This window comes from Neomonachus schauinslandi, chromosome 8 (assembly GCF_002201575.2).
Source record: "Neomonachus schauinslandi chromosome 8, ASM220157v2, whole genome shotgun sequence".
NCBI lineage: Eukaryota > Metazoa > Chordata > Mammalia > Carnivora > Phocidae > Neomonachus > Neomonachus schauinslandi.
The window spans coordinates 21,048,085-21,070,839 of record NC_058410.1 but is presented as its reverse complement, the minus strand read 5'-3'; the positions used below and the strand labels follow the sequence as shown (position 1 = coordinate 21,070,839).

General features: G+C 38.0%; 1 protein-coding gene across 6 annotated transcripts in view; it reads left to right on the top strand.

Annotated features, from left to right (window-relative positions):
• UTRN (utrophin) overlaps positions 1 to 22,755 on the top strand; it is a 484,838-nt gene that overhangs the window by 413,781 nt on the left and 48,302 nt on the right. For all 6 annotated transcript variants that reach the window (XM_044917202.1, XM_044917200.1, XM_044917201.1 and 3 more), the window contains 5 exons: positions 3,684 to 3,745; positions 5,402 to 5,476; positions 12,514 to 12,715; positions 17,993 to 18,078; positions 21,784 to 21,941. In XM_044917202.1, coding sequence (XP_044773137.1) covers positions 3,684 to 3,745; positions 5,402 to 5,476; positions 12,514 to 12,715; positions 17,993 to 18,078; positions 21,784 to 21,941 — 583 coding nt within the window. The remainder of the gene's footprint in view (positions 1 to 3,683; positions 3,746 to 5,401; positions 5,477 to 12,513; positions 12,716 to 17,992; positions 18,079 to 21,783; positions 21,942 to 22,755) is intronic.

Here is a 22,755-nt window from a genome sequence, read left to right as displayed (position 1 = left end):
CACAGTGTTACATCTCAATTAAAAAATAAAAATTTAAAAATTTAAATAAATCAAAAATTAGGTAAAATCTTGAGTCTCGTAGAATATAAAAAGAGCATGCGTCAAAGATTTCATTTAACTCACTAATCACAGAATGGGTTAGAAGTTTTAAGAGGTTTCCAGGAGAACACTAAGAATTTCATCTTCATAATCAAATAAGGGATGCTAAAATGAAGTTTTACCACTCGGTGTAAAGCTGATTCATTGGTCAGTGTCCACAGGACAGTCATCAGTTGCATCCCAGTGGACACAATTTGCATTTCTATGGATAAGAAACATTTGCATTGCTATCAGTTTTCTTCAGTTTCCAGAGTTTAAAATAGCTCGGAGACCCACTGACTTTTTTGCCCCCATGAAAGGCCTTCTCAGTTTTTCCCTTCACAAGCAGACCTAGCACACCTCAGCACCCTACTTACACATCACATGCTCTCACTATCGCTTTCTTCGTATGATTTTGGACTTACCTGTTGATTGCTGCTTTGTTAGTTTTTTTTATAGTTTATCAAGCTGTACAGCATGAGGTTCTACTCCTCTTTCAGATATGAGGTTGGCCAGAACCTAAGCTGTTGTTATTTGTGGGGTGGGGGGGTGAGCAGAGAATGCTACTTTCAATTCTGTTTTGGTTGCCTGCTCTGGGAGGACTTGGAAGCATTTTGGCTGGATGAGCTGAGCAATCTGCAGCTGTTCAAATACTTAGAGCCTTTGGATTGATTGTGGAATTTCCTTTAAAATCCTTGCCCCGCCCCCCACTAAAAAAAGAGAAGGAGAGAGAGAAAGAAAAAAAGAAAATCCAACAGCCAACTGCATCTACTACCTTTTTTTTTTTTTTAACTGTTGTTTGGTAAGCTGCAGTTATACTTCTGTAACCAGAGGCTGTGTTTATTTTCAGCGTTGGCAGTTCTGCCTAATGAATCAACTGGTATTGAATTCACAAAGGGGGATGCCGTTTCCCTCCCTCCATCTGTTTGCCAAATGTGTGTGTTCCCTCAGCTCCTAGTAGTTGTTTCACTCAGAAGAGCCATTAGCAAGCGGGTCTTCTCATTGAATTCTCAGCCACTGCCATGCTGCCGTGTGGGATTTTCCCCTCGTGGTTCCATAGGACTTGTTTGCCAAAGCTCCACACTTGTGATTCTAGAGGGAGAAAGAGTACTTCTATTTGTTGTTTAAGTATAAAGTTTGGCTCTGCATTACTCAGAGCTTTAGTTTGGTTCTTGAGCTTTGATTTGGTCCTTCATGATGGGATGTCTGCCTCTGGACAGTAGTGTTGCCATGGGGATTTAAATTACTCAAAAGAGACAGGGGTTGTGGAAATACTGGTTGGGTGTCTAGCACTGGGAGCTCCTGATGGATTTTTTTGAATTACACTCTATTTCCAGCAAATCCTTCTTTAATTCTTATTGATGGTAGGGAGGAAGTTGTTTTATTAACAAAATCTGGAGGAATCTTTATTTTTTTGTTTTTGCTTTGCTTTGTTTTGTTTTTTACTTCATGCATGAGAAGCTTTTTAGGTCAGTTACTTCTCACACATGAACGTGCATATCAATCCCATGGGATTTTGTTAAGCTGAAGATTCCAGTTCAATAGAAAGAGTAGAGGTCAGAGAGTCTGCATTTCTATCAAGCTGTGGGCCACACTATGAACAGTAAGAATTTTAGGTCAGACAGCTTCAGTACTTTCTCTGTGGTCTTTGGAGCAACATGGAGGGGAAAATGGTAGAATGGTTTGGTTGGTGTTCAGCATCCAAATACAAAGTGGAAACATTTTACCTCTGCATTGGTGTCAAGAACCAGGTATGGGAGCTAGACAACTTTCTAGCTTCCCCTGGGATAGGCCTTCACATTTTAGGCATGTTAATTTATGTGAGATTTTTTTTTGGAATTTCCAGAACATTTTACATACCCAATTTCATATCTAAATTTCAAATATTTTTCAAAGCAAATTATGAGTTCTTGGCGGGGTTCTGTTATATATATGCATATGTAACAGTGATTATGTTCTTTTTCAGTGACATGTCCCAATTTTTGATATATTACCTAGATTAAAAAAATAATCTCTCTTAAATTTGATGGCATGAATATTTTAATACCACTCTCTCGTGTACTGTGCCATTTCACTTAGCTTACTAAACAGTTTTGTAAGAACTGAGTGTTATCTAAGAAGTCTTTTGAGTACTGTTAAACCTTATTACTCTATTCTGACCTAGAAAAGGGATAGTAAAGTATTTTTAAATATAAGGACACTGATCCATTGAAGTTAGGAGCTGTTCACTTCACACGCAGACACAAAGAAGGAACCTAATTTAAGCAGTAAGTGGATTTGTTCTACCTGCATCTTATTTCCAAAAGCCTTTGAATTCTGTGACTTAGTTTTGGAATTTACAGAAAAAGAGAAAATGTAAAACTTGGTTCTTAAGAATAAGCATCATGAGAAAAACTGTTGAATGTCTGTCAAAAAGTACTAATTAACTGAGAGAGGCTGATTGCTGAGAGGAGCATGAAGTCACATTGGCAAGAGAGATTCACACAGAAGGGGAGTAGAGAATCCAGATACACAAGAAGAGGGTGTTGGGGAGGAAAAACAACTTTTCCTTCACCCTCTTAGGTTTAGTTTCGGGAGGTCTGTGAATTATGCTGACAAAAGACAGATTAGCAAGAGAAGAGCATTTGCTTATGCATGCAAGGCACATACTGTGATGAGTAACTCAAAGGGATGGTTAGAATTGGGGGCATATGTACCCAACTTAGCAGGGGAAAGAAGTTGGGGAGAAAAGGCTCCTTTGTGAAGACCCAGTAGGTTTCTTTAGGAAAGATAAATGGGTTTTTTAGGAGAATAAACACGAGATAAGAAAGTTTGTGATAATGTTTGTTTATGCAGGTGCAAGTAGTTTTTCTGTCTTCTTCGTAGCCATGAAACTCCCCCAGAGAGAGGATTTATGGTAGCCTTGTTTCCAAGAAGTTTCTGCGTTTAGTCAGATGAAGGAAACTCTGAAAAGACATCTTCCTACATCTTTTTAATCTCAGATGTCTTTAGCTTGAAATAATCTTTGTATCAATTCTAGGGCTCTGAGCGAGCCCCCACAGGGGAAAAGGGCTGATTTACACCAAGGAAGGAGAGACTGGAGGTTAAAGAGGAGGGAGCCTCACTTGATTGTGAGGTGAAGATGTTATTCAGAGTTAAACTCTTCATTTCTCAGTTCTTTGGAAATTTCATTAGGACTTCTAAAGTTTAGCAACTCTTTACAGCACTTCTGCTCTCGGAGGATTTATTCTGAATGAGGATCTATATCTGCCTAACACAAGTAGAATTATTCTGGAAACTACATTGATCTGGCTGCATCAAGCCTGAGGCCCCAGGGTCACACTTCATATCTGGGTTTTAATTTGTAGTTGTAAATCTTTGCGAAAGAGGTAAAACAACATTTTTTACTTATATTTTCACAATATAATTGCTCAAATAAAAATTTATTATTGTTGTTTCAAATGTTAAGTCATAACTGGACATCGGTTTCAGAATGATCCGTCATGGGGATCATTTTGCATGTATTTTAAAAACTTAGAATAAACATTCTATTTGTATACATTCTATGTGACCTATATTATTTTGTATGTTCTTTAATTTAAATATACTACCCTTTTTCCCCCCAGCCACCAAACACAGACAACCTGTTGGGATCATCCTAAAATGACTGAACTCTTTCAATCCCTCGGTGAGTGCTATTTTATTTAATTAACCTAAACGACTGATAATTGTATATTCTTAATCGGAAACTAAGCACCAGTTTTTCCTACATGGCATGGTATGTTTAAAAGATTGTGTCACTGACATAGAAAAAGCAGTTGTGAATTTCTGAGGGCAATGCAGGAAACAGTTTTTACCTTTCTTCTTGAGAGAACACGTGGTTTGAAATCGCAAGAGGTTGATTTTAAAAGGAGGAATGCAAGCTCCCTCACAATGAGTCATCTTAAACTTCAGCTTTGCCTGAAAACCAAAACAATGACAGCGCAGCAACCTCTAATTCATTGCTTTAAATTTCCTGTTAGCTCACATTTTGTTCAGTTAATCTTACAAAATTGGCTTGCCTAATTTCATTTTGTCGAAGTAGTCATGAAAAGCTAAAATCATTTTAATATAAAAATGTAAGAAAACACAGGAGGTGAGAATTCTAATCTTGTAGATTTCTGGTAGAATATGACTTTGAACTGATGACCTAGCCTGCTTCCTTTAGGTTGGTCCAGTGGTTTTGAAAGAGTTTTCTCTTTGGGTAGATAAGGCACTGCTGGAGGGGGAGAGCAGCACCCGAAGGTTCTCACACCCACTCCCGCTTCAGCAGGGAGAGAGCACCCCTCTTGATCTCTTTAAATGTCAGGCATCTGTTGAGCTTTCATCTGGATGGGTGAGGGCAGCTAACAAAGGCTGAACAAATGAGAGAAAAGCCAGGGGTTTCTTTCGTTTGTAAAGTGAAGGTACAAACTTGATGATTTCTGAGTTTGCTTCCAGTTCAAGGAGTCTCTAATACAGACAACTCTGTCTTTAGGACACAGAAAGAAATTACGGTATCTTTTTTTGAACTTGATACCAAATCTTTTTTGGTACCAAACTTTGATACCAAAGTGTTTTTTTTTTTTTAGCTGAAATATAATTGGCATATAAGGTTATATTAGTTACAGGTGTACACTATAATGGTTCAATATTTGAATGTATTATGAAGCTGTCCATCAGAGTGTCTACTTACCATCTATCACCTCATGTCATTACAACATTTTTTAATCTTGTGATCTTTTAAGATCTACTCTTTTAGCAACTTTCAAATATACAGTATTATTAACTACATTTAGCCTCTTGTTTCTAAAGATCTGAATATAGATTATGGGATAATTTTAACCATATCTATAAAAGAGCAGAAGAAGCAAATAGATCAGGATGGGAGACATAAGACTAGCTTTAGGAGTAGTGACAGGGACAGCCTCATTGACAGAAAACTAATTGTCCTTGAGGAAGATTTCCCGGGAGAAGAGTCCCTCCCAGCAGCGGAGAAGGAAGGGCCCTGAGCCTACAGTGTGATGGATTTATTAAGCCTTCAGAAGTTAACAGGCCATGTTTCCTTTTCCTCATTTCCCTCCTTTTCTTATTGGATAATGCCCTCTTGAAAGCAGTGTAGCACTGCTTTGCAATGTATCTCACTATGGTGCTAATGAACATTTAATTATTCTCTTAAATAAATGCTGTGGATTTTGAGAGAAGACTTTTTAGTGAGTACAGACATAATACTTTTCCATCATCTGAAGTAAACAAATACGTTCTTGCCATTCAATAGAAGTTAAACAATAAGCCTGCCTTTGAATGTGTTCCTTTTCCATTTCAGCTGACCTGAATAATGTACGTTTCTCTGCCTACCGCACAGCCATCAAAATCCGAAGACTACAAAAAGCACTGTGTTGTAAGTTATTCTGCCAAAGTTAATCACTCTGTTTTTTGGCTTGCCTTTTTTTTTTTTTTTTGAGACAGAGATAAATGAAGAGGGTGATGTGTTTGTAGAGTTAATCTCATTTTTAGTGTATCTCACTCAAGTAATTGGCTGTGTTTCTATAAATACTCTATTATTTGCCCCATCAGCATGCATGCAGGAGTAAGACAAATGAACATATGCCATTCTCAGTTGGAGAACAAAATTAGCCAAAATACAGGAGTAACATAAAAAGCTTTTTCAAAAATTATGCTGCCGCCCAATTTAAAGGGATTAAATCAGGAAATCAAAGTAGTAGATCATTGCCTTCTTAGTACTTTGTATTCACTTGGAGGTATAGGATTCCAAACAGTATGATTCAATGCAATCATATAATAAAGAAATACTAAAAAACAATATTCCTGATCCAAATTTGAACTGGTACCTAGAAAATTAGATAAAAGGCTCTGGATTTATTTAAATATATTTTGAGATGTTTGGTCTTATCAACATGAACTTTTCCTGCAGAGTTTGTTCAGAGTAATGTTCTGTGATAGCCATTTTACCAAAGAGGTATTCTTCCCCACCCGCCCCCCCGACACACATGCCCAAACAACCTAACTTTAAACAGAAATATGAATACTTGTAATAATATAGATTTAATCTCTCTGAATTCTCTTTGTGGTCATAGTTTTAATGATTGAGTCTATTCAAAGAACATGTAGGCCTTGTCAGATAGTTAATATGGAAACTGACATCCACCCATATTTTTACAGCCTAGTAATTTGAATAATTCCAAGTATTCTTGTTGCTACCTTTTGTTAACAGTTGTTATATGTCTAGGCAGTTCAGTGAAGCTTTGAATATTACTCTTCAAAAAATGATATATCAAGGTTAAAAATCTGCTCTTTAAAGGTCAGTAGAAATCAGAATTACATTTTGAGCTGGTTACGTGAGGAGAAGTGAGGGAGGAGAAGTAGAAATCATTCAAAAAAAGCCCACAGCCGGGGCGCCTGGGTGGCTCAGTTGGTTAAGCGACTGCCTTCGGCTCAGGTCATGATCCTGGAGTCCCGGGATCGAGTCCCACATCGGGCTCCCTGCTCGGCGGGGGTCTGCTTTTCCCTCTGACCCTCCTCCCTCTCGTGCTCTCTGTCTCTCATTCTCTCTCTCAAATAAATAAATAAAAAATCTTAAAAAAAAAAAAAGAAAAAAAGAAAAAACCCACAGCCATGGAAAGCTTTAAGATAAGAAGAACGTAAGTTATGTGTGGGAGGGTAGTCTCCAGGGCTAAAAAACACCTCCAGATTTACGGATGAAAGAAAATAATGAGATGATTTTGATGCACATAACCTGCAGAGCCCCAGATAACTGGAAGCAACTGCTGCGGAATTACCAGTACAAACCAGTAAAGCCAACACAGCCTGGCCAGTGATCTGTATGTTGAGCCAGAAGGGAACAGGAAGTGAATTAGGAGCACACAAAAGGGATGTTCAGTGAGCTCTGAGTCCGTGGTGACAGCAGTTTTGAAAGAGGCTCAGCTGCATGTCCAGTATCCAGCTGACAGATCTGGAAGGTCTTCTCAGGCCTGACGAGCTATAAAATGAGGACAAATGAGTCAGCCACAAAATCTCCATTGACCAAAGACTGCTTTTTTTGTCATGATGAACGTGGTTCGGGTTTTCAGTAGTACTTCTGGCCGGATAAACATATTAACACATTTGGTATTTTCCTCTGCTGGTTCTTTTGAGTTCTCAAGAAAAAATCTCCCTCCTTCAGCTCATTCCTTCAAACCTGAGGGGAGCAGAAGAGGAAGGCCTGCCCCTTCCAAGCTACATGACATGTAGAAATGCATACTAAGAGGGCGCCTGGGTGGCTCAGTCGGTTGAGCGACTGCCTTCGGCTCAGGTCGTGATCCTGGAGTCCCGGGATCGAGTCCCGCATCGGGCTCCCTGCTCGGCGGGGGGTCTGCTTCTCCCTCTGACCCTCCCCCCTCTCATGCTCTCTGTCTCAAATAAATAAATAAAATCTTTAAAAAAAAAAAAAGAAATGCATACTAAGAGAAGCGCTGGGTTGCGTTGGATTGTAAATATTCGAGGTGTTGTGTTCCGAGCCACCTGGCCTCACTTTTCCCGCTGCCCCTGCCCCTGCTGCTCGTCAGCCCTGGGCCTCTGCACCACTTGTCAGCTCACCTGTTCGTGATTAATCTCTTCCTCCTCCTCCCATCTTTTCTGTTTACTTGGAATGCCCTGACCCTTCCTCCGCAAAGGTCTATAACCCTTTGTTCCTCCCAGACACTGTTAAAAATTTACTTCTTTTGGAAACGTTTACCAACTAATCCCACCTGCCTCCAATTTTTCCAGAACTTTATGATTGCCTGTAACGACTGTTTCTCACCTAGGCGCCATATGCTTGCCTCTGTGCGATAGGTAATATCAGGAGGAGTCCACTGCAAACAGCTCAGGTCAGGGGTGGTCTCATTTTGTGTAAACCCCCACCCAGCATAGGTCCTAATGCAGAGGGTGTGCTGTCACTGCTTCGTCACCGTTCATTCGTTCACTGGGCTCCACGATTGTGCAGGAGATAAGACCGCGTAAAGAGACTTGGTTCCCACACTCGAGGAGCCTACACTCAGAGAGAGCAGGTTACGCATGGACACACGCTTTATGGAATGGTCTTTGCCGTGAAGAGCAAGGCAAGCTTCCTTGAGTAGGAAGCACATAAGCCAGGCCTTAGCAGTCACACAGGATTTAGGCACATGGCTATTAATCAGGGGTAAGGAGGAAGGGACTTCTGTACATAAGCATCAAAGGTGTGGTTGGCATTCAGGGAACGTGTTGGAGTCTGAATGGAGTGGGTTATGAGCTATCCAGTATCAGAAATGTCCTTAAAATCAGTTTAGATCCACTTGGAGGGTCGTTTTTTTCCCACGAAACCTTTTCTCATTCATTTAGTTTTTCTGTTCCTCAAGCTCTCAAAATGTTGCATTTAATGTTTGCATTTGTTTTTTATGGAGCGGGGTGCTATGGCACATTTTCTGTTTTGTGGGAGTTAGGAGATAGGCCCAGATGCAGATGTATGCTTTAGACGATATCTAAGGCAGAAGGAAGGACCACGTGAACAGGGACAAGTACATGGTTCAGGTAAAAGATCATGGGGGCTAAGCTGGCGGGTGTAGGTCACGGGGGCGAAGAGGGTATGGATTGGTGAGGAGGAAAAAGAACTGATGACGGGGGGGATTTGCTAGTTGATAACCGGCAGAGGGTGAAAGAAGGACAGTGTTAGTACATTTCAGGATTTGCAGACTCGGGGTCCATAGAAGGTGGTAACACCCTTACTGGATTGCAACATAATAAGACCTTTATTTGGGACATATTAAGGTAGAGGTCCCTGAAACAGAATAGGAGAGTTCTGTTTGGGAACAGAACAGCAGGAATGTGGGTCAGGTGTTCAGGCAGGAGATGGGGATGAGAAAACAGAATTGAGAGCCATCCAGAGAGAAGGGATTACTGAAATATTGACAGTGAGTGAGGGTATCAGGATTACAGAGGGAAGGGGCAGTGATGCAAGACCTTGAGCGCCATCTGTATTTCTGAGGTGTCTGAGGAAGAGGTGGTAGGAGAGGTGTTAAGAAGGAATGGTCAAGGGGCGCCTGGGTGGCTCAGTCAGTTAAGCGTCTGCCTTCGGCTCAGGTCATGATCCCAGGGTCCTGGGATCGAGCCCCACATCAGGCTCCTTGCTCAGCAGAGAGCCTGCTTCTTCCTCTCCCTCTGCTGCTCCCCCTGCTTGTGCTTGCTCTCTTGCTTTCAAATAAATAAATAAATAAAATCTTAAAAAAAAAAAAAAAAAGAAGAAGAAGGAATGGTTAAACAGTTCAAGAACCTAAGAGTTACAGAAGCCCAAGGTCAGGTGCTAAACTGTGTGGTTTTGCAGAACAGGACAGTGATGATCCATTTCCATTCGATCCCTTGTGCCTCATATGTGGGATTAAAGAAAAAGCCTGAAAGTTGGTTAGAAAATGGTTCTGCTGTTTGTTTTATTTGCCACATGACCGAGCTGTCATTTGTCTCCCTTTGAAAAGAGAAAATCATAATTTTGTGTGATTTAAATGTAGTCTGTTTTTTAAAGGAACCTAAATGTGACACATTGCAGGAAGGATGGATGCTTGGCTTAGGCACCAAGGCGAAGTGTCAAAGTAAACCACTAAAAATTGAAGACATGATCATCTGTGGGATGTGGCAAATTACTGTCACAGCTACAGAGTATATCACAAAGGAGGCTGTTCTAGAAGAAATGCAAGGGCAGCGCGATCCAGGAAATGGTCTTTCTGGAATTTGGTCTATTGTCACTTTATGCCATGTGTGGATACAATGGCAGTGCTGAGTTGCTGGCGTAATTAGTGTTGGAATTCAGAAAACTTAGAGCATTTTGGCAGATTTTGAATATATTTCTTTGTGTCTGTGTGGAATTATAGTTCTGTTGCCACCATCATGAAGCACTTCTTTTTGTCAGGCACTGTGAAGGATGAGTTTGAATTTTGATCCTGCCCTCTGGAAGTTTAAAATTGAAAATAACATACAGTGCCAAGAAGTAGGGTACAAATGATATGGAAGATTCCAGATGGTTCTTAATTTTTTTCTGATACCATCTCTAACTCATGTGAAGCTTACACAAGTTATTTTTGCGATTAGCTAAAATTTTACCAATGATGTATTTGATATCGGAAGGAAAGGGATTGACCCCTATTATCCAGACTTGTGTTTTATATTTGTCTCTTTTTATCTCTTTTTTTAAATGAAGTCTTCCGTGTTGAGTTGTTTTAGTAATAATTTTATTCTGTAAAATTTTAAAGCCTTTCTTTTCCATTATAGGTAACTTGAAAAAAAAATTATTCTATGGTATTTAAGCAGCAAGAGTGGACACATTGCATAAATGTCTTTAAAAATTTAAAATTAGGGCGCCTGGGTGGCTCAGTTGGTTAAGCGACTGCCTTCGGCTCAGGTCATGATCCTGGAGTCCCGGGATCGAGTCCCGCATCGGGCTCCCTGCTCGGCAGGGAGTCTGCTTCTCCCTCTGACCCTCCCCCCTCTCATGTGCTCTCTGTCTCTCTCATTCTCTCTGTCTCAAATAAATAAATAAAATCTTTAAAAAAAAAAAAAAAATAAAAAAAAAAAAAAATTTAAAATTAGTGGTTATTCAGTGGTTAAAAATTGATAAATACAAAAGAAGCTATTCGTTCATTTATTTAACTATCAAAATATGTCATTATATTTTCTGAGGGGATAGTTTTGCATCAGACAAGGAGGAAGTAGCTGGCTATATTAAAATTAAAAGTTCCCCTGAGCTTATTTCTTTTAAATTTAAAAAGTTAAATATGGTGGGGCACCTGGGTGGCTCAGTTGGTTGAGTGTCTGGCTCTTGATTTTGGCTCAGGGCATGATCTCGGGGTCCTGGGATTGAGCCCCATATTAGGCTCTGTGCTCAGTGGGGAGTCTGCTTGAGGATTCTCTCTCTCCCTCTTCCTCTGCCTCTCCCCCTGCTCATGCTCTCCCTCTCTCTTTCTAAAATAAAAAATAAATAAATCTTTTTTTTAAAAAAGTTAAATCGGGAGATAGGGAAAACATTTTATAAAGCAGGAATTTCAATGAGCAGACCTTAAATTCATATAGGTTCTGTAATTTTCCAAACCCCTATCTTTTAGATTTAGAAGAGTCATTTCTACACTCAGTAAATGTATAGATACATGGTAATTTGATAATCTACTGTTTCCCTGTTTTCAGTTAGCTAATGAATGACTCACAGTTGATTGAAAAGAAAGATTATGTAAGTTTTTTTCTTTTTTGTCTAAACCTTTCCTCCTGGCCCATGATGATCTCCCCTAGTGCAACACGTGCTTGCCCCTGAGAGCCAAGTGTCTGCCTCAGCGTAACCAGTGCCACCCACGTGTAAGCCATGTACCATCCATAGTGCTGTTGTCATTTCTGAGAGCCCCCTAGACTTCCTTGAATTCTTGTCTTTTCCCAAGCAGTTCTATCTTCCTGGAATTCTTCCCTTGCTTTACATGGTCTCTTGTATCTTATATTCTTTAAGGCCCATTTCAAATCCCCACCTACCCAGGGAGCCTTTTTTAGGCTCCTTCTACTCCCCTGTGGTAATAGCTCTCCTAGAAATCTATGTATTCTCATTGAATTTTCACTCCTTTTAGTAAAGTTTTCAGTACGCTCACTCTCCCTCTCTGACTGGCCAACTTTGAGAGCGGGGGGCCCATCATGCTCTAGCCCTGGCCAGTCCCACTGTAGATGTTCTGTACATGAAGCATAAAAGTGGGAGCAAATACACAAAGGCCCATGGATGTGGCCTGTATTGTGGACCTCTACAAATCCCATGTAGCTAAAATGGCCTCTATGCCAAAGCATCATGGGAAGCAAACCAGGTGAGGGCCAGATTGGGAGGGCATTCTAGATCAGGTTTGTTCAGCAGACAGTAGAGAGCTACTTTTTTTGGCAGAACCCATTTTTTTAACTGCACATTTTCAGTGAGTTTTGTATGTCATAATGTATGTACATGTTGAGAAACAGAATGATTGGTTTGGCCGTGGTATAAAGGATGACTGGGAGGGGGTGAGCAGGCTGTTCTCAGGAGTTAGGAGAAGAGCAGTGCCATATTTTAGATGTTCTGCTATGTGGACTAGATTTATTTATGCCTTCCTATGTTTAAAAGTAGAAAAAGCCTGAAGAGAGGAAAGCCAGAAAAGGAAAGTAGGAAGAATTGATATTCCAAAGAGCAAAAAATGGGATCAGATTGAAAAGTAACAGAGTTTAGATGCAAAAGCATGAAAATAAGAGATTACAGATAAGAGTTTAGAAATGTAAGAATGGAAATGCTATTTATTTCTTTAAAAATTGAAATTGGCTAGAAAGGATAGATTCTTAAGTTGGAGAATCAAGCTAAATACTTAAGATGAGAAATGTTTTTGTTTCAGTGTTGTTACGTAATGTGATGATTGTGCATATTCCTTTCTCTCACCTGATTAGTGGATCTCTTAGAGTTGAATACAACAAATGAAGTTTTCAAGCAGCACAAACTGAACCAAAACGATCAGCTGCTTAGTGTTCCAGATATCATCAACTGTCTGACAACAACCTATGATGGCCTGGAACAAATGCATAAGGATCTGGTCAACGTTCCCCTCTGTGTGGATATGTGTCTCAACTGGTTACTCAATGTGTATGACACGTAAGTTTGCATTGTTTCTCCTTAAAATATAATCATTGAATGAAATATATTGGTAATGCCAAATGTCTAAATTTTGAAATGAGTTTTTTAAGAAGTACTTTCAAAGTACTTTTCCTAGTGGAAATATTTATGTTAGTTGTTGAAAAGAATGACTTTCCAAAATTTGAACCCTTAACCAGCAATATAACAAAAAAGAATGTCCACCTATTATTTCAAGATTTTGCTTCAATTTATAAATACTGTTGGATTCCTAGTGTCACATTGGCTAGGGGAAGCCTAATATAAATAAGTCCTATATCCTCCTCTCTTCTTTTGAAAGACAAAAATTTATATTTGTTGTTATGAGTTACAGTAATTGGCTCATAATAATCCACTTTGCAATTTTTATATGACAACTTAAGAGCCATTTGAATGGCAATTAAAGGGATTTAATTTGTCTTTTCATATTAGCTTTATTTATTGTAATAGTGGTTATGTGTATATGTGGTGTTTTAAATAGTTTATGCTATAGGACACTCTAATATCTGTAATTTAATTAGATGCTCACTGTTACATGAAGAGCACTCTCAACTTCCAGCATAACTCATTCGCCATTAATTTGGCTGTTTTGAATGTGATAGTGCATTTGTGAAATAATCAATTCTAGAAAGACCTGCTGTGGGCTGACATTTCCAAAACATTAGGAATTATTCATTCTTCTGGTAGGGGGTTAAAGTATGCAAAGATGAAATAAGAAAATGAGAACTGTTGATTTTCTCTCAGAACCTAAAAGTTATTTTCCATTAATTAGCTCATGAAAATTTGTGTTTGTCATCCTTTTTTTGATTTAGAGAGCAAGAAGATAGATGATAGTTTATAAATGTACATGTGTTTAGCAGTGGATTGATTCCGTATAAGTAAATGGTGACAACAATAGCTTTAGGGATGATTTAATTGAAATTTTGTTTCTTTTGATTAGAAAAGTTTGTTATCTTTCAATATTCACAAATATCACAACAAAGTTGTTTGTTTTTTTTTTAAATAATTAAATAGCCATCGTGTACTTGAGGACTCTTAAGAAACTCACTGAAGAACAGATAGGTAGCATGAATCTCAGTTATAATAATGAATGTGGGAGTTACGATATCCCTATCTGGTATCTTTTAACACATTTCATTTTATCCTTTTTTATCCTTCTAGGGTAAAATATGATAGTTAGCATTAATTCACTATTTAGTTGATCTTCAATTTTTTAAATGTCCAAAAGAGACATTTTCTATATAGTAAATTCATCAAAATAGATGGTCAGTTGGGTATTTTAACTACAAAGCCTGTAACTTAGTTTGAGGACCCAAAAAGAATGCTAAATTCATAGAATACTTAGTTGAGAACTTCGTTAAGCACCACAGGGGTATGATAGAGATGCATATTTTGAGTAATAATTTCAGGAAGAACTAACTGAAATCACCCTCCTCTAGTTCTAACACACTACATTAGTTTGCTAGGACTGCCATAATAGAGTACCACAAACTAGGTAGCTTAAATAAAAGACGTTTATTTTCTTACAGTTCTGCAGACTAGAAGTCTAAGATGAATGTGTCAGCAGGGTTAGTTTCTTCTGAAGCCTCTCTCCTTGGCTTATAGATGGCTGTCTTCTCCCTGTGTCTTCATATGGTCTTTTTTCTATGTGTGTTTGTGCCCTAATCTTACAAAAACATCAGTCGTATTGGATTGGGGCCCACCCTATGACCTCATTTTAAGTTAATTACCTCTCTAAAGACCCAATCTTCAAACACAGTCACATTCTGAGGTACTAAGTGGTTAGAGCTGCAACACATGAATTTCAGGAGGATCTAACTCATAACATGTAACACCTACATGTGCTGTTTTTACTGGACAGCCAAAGGGAATAGTGCCACTTAGTTGTGAAGGAAGCAGAATGTGAAATGTTGTGATTCATATTCTAGGGAATCAAATGTTGGCATATTTCCACTTTCCATCATCAAATGTGAACACATGAGAAATGCTATACTAAGGTACTGTTTCTTATTTAGAAAAACAGTTTCTTGAAATTTTCCATTTTAAAGGAAAAAAGGCTTTTAGGATTTATTTCCCTTCCATGCCAAAGAAATACAGTGAAGACCATGCTGGGTCAGAATGGTGTATGCATTCAGTCTAGTTTTCTGTCTTGGAGAGGAATATCATGATTAACCTAAGGGGAAAAAAACACAGTTAATCATACAATGGCAGTCTCAGATGGCCAGAGTTGGTTGCCCAAATTTCTCTAACAACTGTAATTTATCAATTTATGTAAACAAGAGTTATTAACTCTTTTTAAGTTATTAGTTTTCTTTGAGAATCTGATGGAACTATGATCTACATGATCCAATGCACTAGAACGTGTTGGACCCTAAGAAGTCTCTGAACCTTGGAAATGGTACCATGATCTAACCTTTCCATTCATTTAGCTATTTTGATATTCGCTTATTAACCATATGTTTTTGACCGCCTTACTTTGTGTAGTATGATACAGCCAGAGCGGATATTTTCAGCTCTTGAAGTATATTCAAGCAGCTCTTGAATTAATGAGTGATGCACACACAGGAGATCATAGAATTCTAGAAGGAGAAGTACTTTGAGGACATTCCATCTTCCATTCTGCCCTCTTCATTTTACTCTGCCCTCTTTGTTTTACCAATTAAGAAATTGACCCAGTGAGATAAGAGACTTTATCCATAGCCACCTATTGCATATAAGTGGTAGATAGGGAATTAATACTCAGGTTTTTTTGATAATCACTTGTTTATTTCTGCCATGTAGCCATATCTAAAAAAAGAGTACTTTTTAAGTTATATTGAGTTTACTATTTATTTTTAAGTTTTAACATGTATCCAACTCCTAATATTCTGAATTTTTACCAAAAAAAACCCCTGTTTTCTTCTCTTGTGAATGATGAGAATCCAAATTTTTGGTTCTTGTTGCTTTGTACCTTGGCAGCCACTCAGCTTTTGGCATCTCAATTCCTCATCTGAAAAATTGAGATAAAAATATCTGCTCTGCTTACCATACATAAGATATTTGTGAAGGGCAAATGAACTAATATATGTAGAAAGGACTTTCTAAACTATAAAGATAAAATTTATTCCATTTATGAGTTCACAGCCTCACTCAGTCTTCATCTTCCCAGGTTAAAAAGTCTTAACTTCACGAACTTCCTTCTAAATTTAATAGAAATAAAAAATGTTTAAATCATGATTTAAAGCAATAGTCTGGAACGCTTGGTTTAAATATTTTTGTCCCTACAGAAAATATTAACCTCATTTGCTGCAGTGTTAAGTCATTTTTCCACTGTGCCAAGATGGATATAATTTTATAAGGTACATACCTTTCCAGTTAAAGTAATTTCAGGAGTTACTTATGAAGGTAATCAGGGAACCAAATACTTAAATATTAGGTTATGTCACTCACTAATAAATTTCTTTGCCTCCCTCTTCTTTTTCAAATCCAGGTATCTTATTTAACATCAAAGCCTTATCATCTGGTTCCAGATGATATAACTTGGACAGTTTTATCAACTGTTTGCCTTAATACAAGCCTTTCCTCCACCTGAATGCATCTTGTCTCTGGTGTTCACACTGCTGCTTCTTTCCCCTTGCCCGGGATTTTCCCATGATAACCTACTTTCTCCTAGGGACAGTCCAGCCATGTCATGCCTTCGGTATCTGATTTGAGTCTTCTCTTCTCTATCAGACGTTATGAGACTAATAACTACTCAGACTAATCGCCAGTCAGAAATAACGAGTCAGCCACAACTTTCTTGAACTTGACTTATTTCCATGTATACAGGTTGCTCTCCTGTTTCCTTGTGTGTTTCCCGTTGTTTTCTTGTCTCTCTTGTCTAGCTGTATGTGACCTTATCATGGGTGGGAACTGTGTCTTGTACTTTTTTGCTGATCCTCATGGTACACAGAACAATGCTGAGATCACAGGAAACCTTAATAACTGTTAATGGTGTGATGAATGGATGATTGACATTTTCAGTAGCCTTCCTGATGACGTTCCTTTCTTGTGTTGTCACACAAGAGGTCATCCTCTAATACATATCATTTTGATCTCTTTTCCCTTAAGGGATTCCTTTGTCCTTAGCCACATCCATCTACTAGTCTATTCACCAGCCTTTTGTTATCTTCTGCAGGCCTATTGTCTGATTATCCAGAGATAATCCATAGCAAGGATCATGTTACCAATTTTTGTAGTTTCTGCATTTCCCATTCCCCATCCCCAGGCTCTAGTACATTGGGACATTTGGTAGACAACTCAGAAATTCTTCGATAAATGACAAGAATAAAGACAACTCAAAGCTTTCAAAGACAAAAATTTTCTTCTAGTCAACTTATGGTTTCTCATTGGCATAGTACGAAGCTTTTTCCTTGTGTTGATTAATTAACGCATTTTGTATTTAATTATAATTTAAGACTTCCCCAAATAGAGATTTCATACCTGTCTATGTAAGATCACCGACTATTATAATTACAGTAGTAATTTTAAAAAACTGAATTGACAGAGACCAAAATCAATGAAGACAACAAGTTTTTAAGTATCTAACAAGTTATTAGCCCTTGGTATAGTTAATTTTCTAGTTTTTGTATATATTTTTTTAGATACATCATTATACTTTTCTTGCTATATTAAACAACATGCATATTATATATACCTTTAGCTATCTATTTTAATATTGCATTTGTAACTATTAACAGATTTCAATTCATACTATTTCTAAAAATATCTTTTCAGCTTTATAATTATCATTATCATTTTACTTTTACTCATTCTTCCTAGTTCCTATGTTCCACGTAAGTGATTTCAGGCTATATATTCTTCCAGACTGGGCCAAACATACTGTTAAAACATATCATGAAATTATGGTATGGATTTAAAATTATTAAAAGTGAATAGAGGGGCGCCTGGGTGGCTCAGTCGGTTAAGCGGCTGCCTTCGGCTCAGGTCATGATCCCAGGGTCCTGGGATCGAGTTCCGCATTGAGCTCCCTGCTCTGCGGGGAGCCTGCTTCTCCCTCTCCCTCTGCCTGCTTCTCTGCCTACTTGTGTTCTCTCTCTATCTCTCTGTCAAATAAATAAATAAAATCTTTAAAAAAAAAAGTGAATAGAAAAATTGCATCTCTAAGATGTAATCATTGTCTAATAGTTTACCCTCAAGAAAATAGGTATCCAGAAATAATTAGTGTCCTGTATATAGCTTTAAATGCATCTTAACACATTGAGATTCTTATAATTACAGGGGTCGAACTGGAAAAATAAGAGTGCAGAGTCTGAAGATTGGATTGATGTCTCTCTCCAAAGGTCTCTTAGAAGAAAAATACAGATGTATGTAAGACCTTTCCTGTGCAATAGTGTTTTTAGTAATAATAATGATAATAACAATTGATTGGAGGCTTAATTTATATGATTTGCTTATAATAACAGTTTCCATTCTTTTTACCCCTTACTACAACATGTCCCAGGCTAGACAAAGGGTGTCAGTGAGAAGTGACGTGGATTTGTATGAAATGAGGTGAGGTGCCTTGATGGAGTGAGAACCAACTGCACATTATTTCTCATCTAAGTTGCAGAATAATCACCTCAGAACGTGGGCATCATGACTTCTGTTTTTTAGCTGAAAAAAAAAATTAATTCTGAGATGGATTAAAAATCTAGTCCGTGGCTGCAGACACAATAAATTATGGGGGTAGAATTAGATCTTAGATTGTTCTGACTCTAAAGCCCAAGTTTCTATCTCTCTATACTTCCAATGATTGAAAAAAAAAATTAAGATGGACTGGAACTATTACAGACATTGGCAAATACTTATATTTTATCATGTAAGAAAATTAAAAAAAATTGTTTTTATTCACCAAATAAATCCGTGGTATCCTTTTAGCTGTCAGTTAATGAGGGGCAGGCATCTTGGCATTTTGAAAGGGATGGGCTTGGGAGCCAAGGACACCTGCCTTCAAATCTCAGCATTGCCACTTAGTGGCTGAGTGACTTTGGGCCTGTTACCTGATCCCACTGAATACCACTAGCTAAGGGGCGATATTACTCCCATTTCACATTTCAGAAAGCTGAAATGTAATGGAGCTCCTTCAACTGAAGAATGAAGCTAATAGTTCCTGCTTTGAAAGCAATTAGAGATAATATGGGAAAAGTACCTAGAAATAACAGCTGTTGAATAAATGGTAACACTTGCTCGTGTGGCTCCAAACTCTGTAAAGTTTTTCTGATTTAATTTTGTCCATAAAGTGTGGGTGACTTGATCCTTCCATGCATACCTCCGATGATTCTTTACAGAATCTATTCATATATTCTGGGGGGAAGGGTAGGGATATTTCATGAAAGTTGAGATACCAAAGCACAAGAGGATGTTTGATCACAGGTCCTATAAACTTAGTTAAGTTTTGCATCTTCTGTGAACATACATGCCTTTTTTAAAACTTCTGTTTTCTGGGATGTCTGTGAGGCGATTTGCCTGTGAATTTCAGGACTAGATCGTGGTGGCTTGTTTTTCTTAAGCCGTTTGACAAGGATGTCAGTGAAAAGAGATGTGGGATTTGTATGAAACAAAAAGCTGATTGTGGTAAGATCAGGAGGTGAGGTGCCTTGATGGAGTCAGAACCTAGTAAACCATGCAGAAAAAAAAAAAAAAAAAAAGCTTTGCAGAAGGCTTTTGTTGGGTGGCCCTTTATTTATCCAGAATTTAAATCAGCCTCAGCATTGTAATTGTCGAAAGATAATAATTTTCAAAACTAAGAAGGTTATTTTTTATAATGAGTGGGAAAGGAAAATGTTCATGAAAACATCACTGTAGCACTAGAAGAAAAGGACTTTTTTTTAATCATTTATAGTCTGGGGTTTTCGTGTGCTCCTGGAAGAATTTAGAGTTCCTTAGAAGTAACAGTTACGTCATGGTGCTCATCTTATTCTGTAACAAATACAAATTCAAACTCAAGGTTTATCATGAATCTTAAAATGTAAGCATGATCTGCTTTCGTAGACCAATGATTCTTCCTCCCTTTCTTTGCAAGTTGATTATCAGAGGGTACCTGAGACCAAAAGAGTTACAACACGATGACTGTAGTTATAGAGCAAAAACCAGATTCTACACAGTACAGTATATAAAGATTTCTTTTATCTGTACACATACCTTCAAACGTATTTCTGAAATACGTCATGTTTCAGATGAGTGTATTTCAGCATACCGATACTCATGCACTCATCATACAATGGACACACTTTCTACAAATGTCAGCAAATTTCATCCTCTGTATTATTTCACATTAAATTTTCAGATTATGGCAAGGAAAGCAGAGGCCCTGCAATGAAAATTTCTGATATTTATCTTAATCCATGAAGTATGCTATTTTAGTACTTAATTAAATAAGACATCTCTTGGGTTGAAATCTTTAAGTCTTTCCTGTGAGTATTGAGACTCTGGAGATGGTCTGGGGTTTTGTTTTGTTTCTTATTTTGAGGTCCTTAGCAACTCTGATTTTAGTTTTGATTGCCCCAGTGATATCAGAACACTTGCTCATTATTATTTCCTTTGTTAGATTAATATTGAAGATAATTTGCTCTCCAAACTCAGCGGCAGAGGTGCCATTCTGGGTCAGTTGGTATCCAAATGCACATTGATTTTGCAATGGCTAATGTCCGTGTCTTCACCCTGGTGACATCTCCTTCTCTCTTCGTGCCTTCTTGAGAATATCCCTTGATTAGGTTCTAATAACAGCTGGACCTTCTTGCTTATAGCTGAGTAGCTTTCTTCCTCATCAAAAACACACTTACAAAGATCCTTCAGAATGGCCTTTTGCATCTCTTCTGTGCCAATTTATTGGAACTTGAGTTTTAGGTTGTGACCTGTCCCCACATCCTTGATAGTCCTTCTTGTTTCTGACTATAATATGAAAATGTGAACTTCTGTCAGAATTCGGAAGTATGTCAAGATGTTAAGGAATCTTTTCTTTTATGTTTTGTGTGTAGTTTTACCTTAACTGGGACAGAGTAGTATAGTTGTCTTCCTCAAAAGAGGAAAGTTTGGCATGATTGATGTCACTGGAATGTGTACTTTCCTGCGTAGAGCATTATTACCTAGGAGGTCTCTTCCTGGGAATGGGTTTAAAATGGGCATCCTGAGAGTCTTGGATAAATATTTTGTGGCTTTGATAGTCTTATTTTTAACAAAGGGAAGGGGGGTGAGGGAATGAGCAAAATGAGTGAAGAGGAGCGGGAGATACAGGTTTCCAGTTATGGAATGAATAAATCACAGTAATACAAGGTACAGCACAGGGAATATAGACAATGGCATTGTAATAACATTTATGGTGACAGATGGTAACTATACTTATGATGAGCACAGCATCATGTATAGAGATGTTGAATCACTATGTTGTACACCTGCAACTAATGTAACGTGTCAACTGTACTCAAATTTTTTAAAAAGGAAGAAAAAAAAGAAAAACAAATGGAACTCTAACCAAATCTAAGTGAACAAATGATAATGAAAATTAAATTTATCTAACTTGGATTTGCTTCTTCTATGTATGCTTATAGTTAAAGTTACATTTCATTATAATCACTATGTCAGTATCACCAGGCTTGGCTCAGTTGTTTGAAAGTTCGCTGTTGGCAGTGTTAGATTTAGCATTATTTCCCTTAAAAAAAACACCCCAAAATGATACACTTTGCTCTGATATCCATTTACCAGATATTGTTTGAAAATGGTTTTTAGGATCAAATAAATATTTACTCCCCTTTTTTCTGTTCTTGTAAAACTTCACATGAAAAGCATTGAGAATTTATGTGTTTTTTTTTTAATTTTTAGAACTTGGAAATTTCTTTCTAAAAAGTATTCACTTCTATAAGAAAGTGGATTGTTTTTACATGAAATTTCTCCCTCGATAACTAATGTGATTCATGTCCATGTGTTTTTTTTTTTTAATCTACATCATTCAATTGACAAAACCAAGGATATGGTTTACATAAAAGAACAGTCTCAGCCGATAGAAGTTAACCTCTGGGCTCTCCTCCTCGTAGATCTCTTTAAGGAAGTGGCGGGGCCCACAGAAATGTGTGACCAGAGGCAGCTTGGCCTGTTACTTCACGATGCCATCCAGATCCCTCGGCAGCTGGGGGAAGTAGCGGCTTTCGGGGGCAGTAATATTGAACCCAGTGTTCGCAGCTGCTTCCAACAGGTAAACACGAAGGATCACTGGTACGTAGAATGTGTCAGGAATGGTGTTGAGGATGTTCTGAGAATTCAAACAGGGAACCAAATGGTAGAAGACATTGGCTACTGTCCTGGTACATTTGTGTTTTATTTCTTCAAGCACATTTGATTCAAGGAACAGCAACCTCCTCGAGGAGACTTACTACTTATCAATGGATAAAACCCCACATCATTAAAATATGCTCTTAGATTGTTGTGGTTTGGCCCTGACTTTGCTGCGGGCCTCACCTTTTCCCCCTCATTCCCTTGCTGTCTGCTTTCCAGGTGCAGTTTTCCTTCCTTCATTCATGCCCTAGCACCTTCGGGCGTGTGCCCTCTGTTTAGAATAGTCTTCCTTACCCTTCACCTACAAACTCTGTTCTCATTGCTGATCCTTATTCTTTCTTTTGATCTTTGCTTGAACCTCACATTCTCTGAAAATCCTTCTCTGAGCCCTTCAGGTGAGGTTCTGTACTCCTACTATCTGTTTTCACCTGAATCTCCTCTGTCTCCCTTTGATGCTCATGAAAGTGTAACTACATATTGAGTTACATAATTGATTGATTAGTGTTTTTTCTTCCATACAAACCCCAAAATTCTTTTTAATGCTTGCTGTATATAAAAGCATTCTAGAAATGTTACTACTGGTGTTATATGTATGCATAAAGGAAAAGGCTATAGATATTTTGCCAAAGCATATCCAGTGATTTATTATTGCTGAGAAAAAAAAAAAGCTCACACCATCTCTTTAAGGAGAATTGATGTTATGGGTTATTAGATTTTATAATGGCCCTTTTACT